At 37.2% G+C, this 7205-nt stretch overlaps 2 protein-coding genes across 3 annotated transcripts in view; both read right to left on the bottom strand.

Moving 5' to 3' along the window:
* Positions 1-2581: 2581 nt before the first annotated feature.
* Positions 2582-4647, bottom strand: LOC107658209 (gap junction beta-2 protein-like). The gene is made up of 2 exons (XM_016446670.1): positions 4551-4647; positions 2582-3683 (listed from the first exon to the last, which is right to left on the bottom strand). Exon 2 carries the CDS (start codon positions 3657-3659, stop codon positions 2859-2861), a length of 801 nt encoding a protein of 266 aa, XP_016302156.1. The 5' UTR covers positions 3660-3683; positions 4551-4647; the 3' UTR covers positions 2582-2858.
* Positions 4648-6173: 1526 nt separating this feature from the next.
* LOC107658254 (lambda-crystallin homolog) overlaps positions 6174-7205 on the bottom strand; it is an 11422-nt gene continuing 10390 nt past the window's right edge. Inside the window, exons 7-8 of one of the 2 annotated variants that reach the window (XM_016446737.1) lie at positions 6929-7035; positions 6174-6765 (exon numbers count right to left, since the gene is read on the bottom strand). In XM_016446737.1, the coding sequence (XP_016302223.1) occupies positions 6667-6765; positions 6929-7035 (206 nt within the window). In that variant the 3' untranslated portion in view covers positions 6174-6666. The remainder of the gene's footprint in view (positions 6766-6928; positions 7036-7205) is intronic. The other variant, XM_016446738.1, reaches the window with a different exon arrangement.

The raw sequence follows: 7205 nt of genomic DNA, 5'->3' as shown, positions 1-7205 counted from the left end.
TGAATAAAGTTAAAGGTGTAATCTGCCGATTGTCCTGCAGGTGACCGCATAAATCTGTCTTCTTACGATGCATTTAGGGCTTTACGATTGCTCCAGAGCACTCGTAGATCTACGATGATTTTCAAGTGCTACTCAAGTTACGATGCTTTTGGGAAACAGACCGTAATATTAAGATCAGTCGTACGATCGTTTTTACGAACTTCTTAGGCTTACGAAGCTTTTGGGAAACGCAGCCCTGACGAGTTTCAGCGATGACTCATCTGAACGCCTCTGATTGGCCATTGCATTCCTAAGCTCAACAGAATCGTGTGTGATTGGTTATAATGCGCAACACGGTAAAAACGCCTAAAATGAAATACGGTGCAACATGAACAGATCTTAATTTAATGCCGCAGTCGACACTTTTTATTAATTTACACTTTGTTAGCAACAGACGTAATAGATTTAATTTGTTTAGTGAATTTAGTGAAAATTTAGTGGCATTTTTGCCCCAAGACCCCGTGGCCATGCAGGGGAAGGCTAAGCCTTTAAATTATTAGCCTACATTAGTGATTAAAACAGTTAGCCTACTAAAAGCTGGTTTGTGGTAGTAAACTGGCAAAAAGACTAGCCTAGTCTATTAGTCTAGTCAAAATTCTGGAATCTTTGTACCGCATGGGAAAGTATCCAGCAGCAGGCCTTTCCTAAAATAGAAACGCACCGCCCTCCATTGGTTTTCCCCACGGGAATTACAATACTGACAAACAGCAAACATTTAATACGTTTTTTTATTAAGGTATTCATATGAAAGATAAGTTGTTAGCCAAAATTACAAAGAAATTTACTTTTACAAACAGTTGGTTATCAAAAATGATCACAGCTCACTTTAGGAAACAGCAGAAGATTCCCTCAAATACCATGTGGGAACTTTGGTAACAATAATTTCCGCGGTTTAATCACAGCCTTAAAAACAAAACTGGTTACCGCTGACTTGTAGAGCCTCTCAGAGAGGGGGAAAATGAAGCAGAAGATAACGGACAGTTGACGAAGGCCGTGACCAGGAGCTCTCACCTGTCATCAGACTGACTGACACGATGGCACAGAGTAGGCCTACACGCCACTATACGTTCTCACGCGCTACAGCATTATTTGTTAACAAATTACTTAGGCACTGCTGTATGCTGATATAAAATCCCCGGTAGGGGTCAATGCAAGGTAACCTTGTGAAACGCCTTAAAACTAAACACAGTTGTGCCGTTGTTGGAGACATTTAAATTATGTACCAAAATAAGCACCAATAAAAACATACAAACACAAATCCAGCTCATCTCTCTCAATGATAGGCCCTATTGCTAGTCAAAACTGTTAATGGGTAACAGAAAGAGTAAAATAAATTGCGTTTAAAAAGAAGTAAACAAAGTAAAACTAAATCATGCAAAATTAAAAAGAAGCATTCATATACAATACAATATCTTGTAAATGATCCCTCAAAAAAGGACACTCAATTTTGTGCAAAGACGGTCTTTATTTATGTCATTTGTGACCACTAGGAGTCACTCTTGTGCTTTTTTAATGCCACTAGAGAGTACTGTTACTGTGACAGGCTCTTGAGTAGCCTAATGTGGAAAATGAATTTCAACAACCTCCAACATTTTTACAGACATTGCTATGCCATATGCCCTAATTGTCTTTTGGCTTGGGGGAGGAATGCCAAGTTTGGAATGAAGCATGCTTGAAACCTGCTGTCAGGTTTGTGGCTTTGTTGTATTCTCAGGGCAGGTTGTCAAAAACAAGGGACAAAACACATGCTAATTCTAATGCTCTAATGGCCTGTTGGTTGAATTAGTCACTGGATGTACAGATAATCTTAAACAGTTTTATTGCTTGAAGAGTCCGAAGCAGATGACAGCAACTTTGTGTTCTTTTCATTCTGTAACGGCGCCTTTTCTGTGGACATTTTATCTTGGTGATCAGAAGCACGCCTTCCCTTGGCTCTGGCCGAGCACCTCAGCAGTGCTTTGAAAATCAGGTAGGCCAGTTCAGCCACATTAAGCACAATGCAAATGGCAGAAGAACCCACCATGAAAATAGTGAAGACTGTCTTCTCTGGCACAGAGTAGGCCTACACGCCACTATACGTTCTCACGCGCTACAGCATTATTTGTTAACAAATTACTTAGGCACTGCTGTATGCTGATATAAAATCCCCGGTAGGGGTCAATGCAAGGTAACCTTGTGAAACGCCTTAAAACTAAACACAGTTGTGCCGTTGTTGGAGACATTTAAATTATGTACCAAAATAAGCACCAATAAAAACATACAAACACAAATCCAGCTCATCTCTCTCAATGATAGGCCCTATTGCTAGTCAAAACTGTTAATGGGTAACAGAAAGAGTAAAATAAATTGCGTTTAAAAAGAAGTAAACAAAGTAAAACTAAATCATGCAAAATTAAAAAGAAGCATTCATATACAATACAATATCTTGTAAATGATCCCTCAAAAAAGGACACTCAATTTTGTGCAAAGACGGTCTTTATTTATGTCATTTGTGACCACTAGGAGTCACTCTTGTGCTTTTTTAATGCCACTAGAGAGTACTGTTACTGTGACAGGCTCTTGAGTAGCCTAATGTGGAAAATGAATTTCAACAACCTCCAACATTTTTACAGACATTGCTATGCCATATGCCCTAATTGTCTTTTGGCTTGGGGGAGGAATGCCAAGTTTGGAATGAAGCATGCTTGAAACCTGCTGTCAGGTTTGTGGCTTTGTTGTATTCTCAGGGCAGGTTGTCAAAAACAAGGGACAAAACACATGCTAATTCTAATGCTCTAATGGCCTGTTGGTTGAATTAGTCACTGGATGTACAGATAATCTTAAACAGTTTTATTGCTTGAAGAGTCCGAAGCAGATGACAGCAACTTTGTGTTCTTTTCATTCTGTAACGGCGCCTTTTCTGTGGACATTTTATCTTGGTGATCAGAAGCACGCCTTCCCTTGGCTCTGGCCGAGCACCTCAGCAGTGCTTTGAAAATCAGGTAGGCCAGTTCAGCCACATTAAGCACAATGCAAATGGCAGAAGAACCCACCATGAAAATAGTGAAGACTGTCTTCTCTGTTGGTCGTGAGATAAAGCAGTCAACTTTATTGGGACAGGGCCACTGCTCACACTTCACAAGACGAGCCATCTGAAACCCATCGTAGACATAATACAGAGCGTACATGAATCCAGCCTCGAAAAGGAGCCGGAAGAACAGGCTGGAGGTGTAGGTCCACCACAGCGACCCAGTGATGTGTAGACGCCTCTTCTTCAAGCTCTCCAGGTTATCCCCTTTGACACCGCCACCTCGGTTGGCCAAAAGTCCTTTCTTTACATTGTGTTTGCGATATGCCACATGCATAACCACCAGCAAAGCCGGTGTAGACACAAAGATGAGCTGCAGGCACCAGAAACGGATGTGTGAGACTGGAAAGAAGTGGTCGTAACAGACGTTTTTGCAGCCTGGCTGTTGTGTGTTACAGGTGAAGTCGGACTGCTCATCCCCCCAGACCGTTTCAGCGGCTATTACAAGGATGCTAAAGCGGAAGATGAAGAGGACAGACAGCCAGATCTTTCCCAGGCTGGTGGAGTGTTTATTTACCCCTCCCAGCTGGGTATAAAGTGCTTCCCAACTCATCCTGTCTGCTGTTGCTCTCAGCTCCTAATCATCGAAAAGAAAGAGATGAATTTGATTTTGAGCAAGTAAATATATATATTCAAATTTAAACAATATGTAAAGTTCACACACTTATATACATACATAAATTCAGACATAAATATATAGTTTAAATTTGAATTCGAACTCAAAAGTTGTAAAAAAAAAAATTACATTTCACAAAATATATTAAAAAATAGACAAATTCTTAAAATACACAGAGTCTAGGACAAACTATTTTAATAATTAAGATTTTTGAATGTTTTTGAAAGACAACTCTTATGCTCACCAAGGTTGATCATAAAATGCAGTAAAAATAGAAATAGCATATTAGAATGATTTCTGAAGGATCATCTGACACTGAAAACTGGAGTAATGACTGCTGAATTCTGCTTATCGGAGGAATAAATTAAATTTGAAAATATTTTACAATAGAAAACAAATTTTAATAATATTTAACAACATTGTTTTGTAAACTTTGTATAATATTGCACTGATTTATTGTATTTCTGGTCAAATAAATGTAGTCTTAGTAAGCATAAGAGACTTCTTTAAAAAGCATATATTTTTTAATTCTTCCAAACCTTTGACCAGTAGGGTAAGCTTAAACTTTTATTCCTCAATCCTAATAACACAAACTATAATTCTATGTCTTCAAAAAGACAAAACATATTGAATAAAAAATGCTTTCATTATGTTAATAACATTAATAAATCCTTTAATTCCTATTAATTAAGAAATCCTTCATTCCATTTTTTTTACACATTTTAGTAACTTTGCTTATATCTGGTCGAATTTAACACGTCAGAATTATCATATAATATTATCACAAAATTTGTGAAATGTCTGGCAGTTTTACAAAAGGAAATTTACCTGTTAGCCTACAAAATGATTTAGATCAAATCCATGATAGCCTATATATCCGTCCAGGTGAGTTAAAATGAGTACTTTCACTTGCGGAGTTTCTTTGTGGTCTTGAGAGTGAGATGAAGTGATTTGACTGAGGACAGTGAGCGCAAGTTTAGTGCTCTCTCGAGGAGAGGTGCACCTGACGTCGGGCGGAGCCACGCATTCATTGGGTGGTTCTTGAGCTCGCAAGCGGCAAAACCGGAATGTTCCTGGAATTCGTTGCGCGCCTCAGCTGATTACAGCAGGAGCGATCTAGTACAGTCGCGTCGCTAGCGTGTAGATGTGGTATTATGTTCAAACGTACAACATATCAACTTTCACACCGTATATTTTTACTGTATTTCAGGTCATAAGTAAATAACCTACAGTGGCATGAAAAGTGTTGTTTTTATTTTTTAGTCCAACCGTTCAGGGGCCATATAGTTTCTTTGCGCTTTTTTTTCTTAAACTCATGTTCTTTTACTTACATTAGGTTAATACTTAAATTTAAATGTAGGTAGAATAATTCAGTAAAGTTGAGCCCCACTAATAAACTGTCTGCTTTATTTAACAAAATATCAAACCAAACAGTAGGCTAGCTAATTTGAAGATATATAACTACAAACAATTTTCGAGCAAAACATTTAACAAAGATAAGTTTGATAGGTTTTAAAAGATAATTTTAATTCTTAAAGGGGTCATATGATGTTGCTAAAAATAACATTATTTTGTGTATTTGGTGTAATGAAATGTGTTTATGCGTTTTAAGGTTCAAAAAACACATTATTTTCCACCATAGACTGTTCCACCCGTAGATTTCCGAGGAGCGTTTTTTGAAGCTCAAAGTGGGCGGAGCGGACCGGCGCCATCTTGGCAGCGCGTCACTCCCGGATAATCGAAAATGGGCAGAGGCGGGAGCAGGTTGCTGAAACCTCTACTATTAAAATATGGGCCGGTATTAATACATTTCTGTTACCTAACAAGATGAAAGAACTTTACTATAAAATTCTTCATATGTACTATCCCTGTAATTCTTTACTCTCAAAATTTAAGTTGGACATCTCTTCACAATGCACATTCTGTAATTCTAATTTGGAAACAGTATCACACTTATTTTTTGAATGCGAGTATGCAAAGGATTTTTGGAAAGAAATGTCTTGGCTTGTTTTCTCAGCTTACAACAAACTTTTTAGTTTTGAGATAATGTACTATTTTTAATTTGGGAATCAGGATCTGGATGATATCTTAAAACTGTTAACTCTTTGTGGCCTATTTCATCTTCACAAATGTAAAGTTACTGTTATAAAGAATATCTCTTTGGATTTGAGACTTTAGTCTTTGCAACTTTACAGATCTTCTTTATGCACCAAGAGCTTGTAACACTCCAAAGAGAAAGGAAAATTGAAATCGCATCATATGACCCCTTTAATGTAATTTACTACACCAGTGTTTACTCTGCTAGGACACCTGTGTGAATTGACATCATAGACTAAAAATCACCTCGACACCAGTCAGTTTAGTCATTGTTAGTTCTTCTGAGAAAAGCATTATTTATTTGCATCTGACACTTGGTTTGACATGTTATGACATTCATACATCTCAAGTTAAGTGTCCAAATACTTGTTGGGCTCAGCTTAGGTATGAGATTAATTCAGAAATGTCCCACGAGGAAGTTAAAAGTGAAAATACCATTAATTTTTAATTGAGTGTATTTTCCAAAAGGAAACATCAGAATTTTCTTATGCCGAGTCAAACACTCATTGGGGTGGATCAAGAAAAGGGCTTTCCACTTGGAGATTGTTTTAATTTTCTCTTTAATTGTGAATTTCACATTACATTTATCATGAGCAAAAAAGTGCTATAGCGGTTTCAGTGAAACAAGTATTTGTCACAAATCTTACACTTAAAAATACTGGTAATGCATTATAAAAATTAAATTTATAATTAAATGAACCCTAAAGCCATTTCTGAGGTTAACTTTTGTTTCAGTAATTTTCTTCTATAATCAGTCATATTCTGTTGCCTGGAAGGGAAATATTTAACTTAGGACAACAATGGCTTAGATGATCCATAACCAATTCCATTCAGATATGGACTAGTCTCATTTCTTCAGCTTAGCTAGTTCCATCAGCAGTTGATCTCTTCTCTCTCTCCTGACTGTGAGGTGCTCTTGTTCAGCAGGGGTCAGCTCACAGATCTCCTAAAGTACATGATGAAATCTTTCATTTTATAATGATTACAAAAATTATTTAAAAACAACAACAAAATTATGGTTATTTGGGAAATCTGTCCAATTTAAGATTTCTAAAGCAACCATTTCAAGAGATTTTCCACTAATTATTAATAATATTGATATTGCTTACTTTAACAACTCTAGCTGCTGGCTCTCCAGAAAAGTCAGGAACAGGCCCAAAAGTATTAAGAACCCTCTTCATGCCCTCACTGTAGCGCTGGAGATAGTCTTCCATACCTGGACAGACAAAACAATAAAAATGTGGTTTTGCATTTCTACAATACAGTAGTAACACAGTAGACCATAAAAGGTCTGATATTTTTCACGACTCTAATAACAACATATTACAGAAACAGTTTTGATCTATTTTAAAGGGGTCATATGATGCTTTTTTAAAGATCATTATT

The sequence above is a fragment of the Sinocyclocheilus anshuiensis genome, unplaced genomic scaffold (assembly GCF_001515605.1).
Source record: "Sinocyclocheilus anshuiensis isolate Anshui unplaced genomic scaffold, SAMN03320099.WGS_v1.1 scaffold263, whole genome shotgun sequence".
Classification (NCBI taxonomy): Eukaryota; Metazoa; Chordata; class Actinopteri; order Cypriniformes; family Cyprinidae; genus Sinocyclocheilus; species Sinocyclocheilus anshuiensis.
The sequence above is the reverse complement of the archived record's forward strand: the minus strand, read 5'-3'. Positions and strand labels throughout refer to the sequence as shown.

Coding starts and splice junctions, on each gene's coding strand:
- LOC107658209 (XM_016446670.1), bottom strand. CDS start 3,659: ATGAGTTGGGAAGCACTTTATACCCAGCTGGGAGGGGTAAATAAACAC.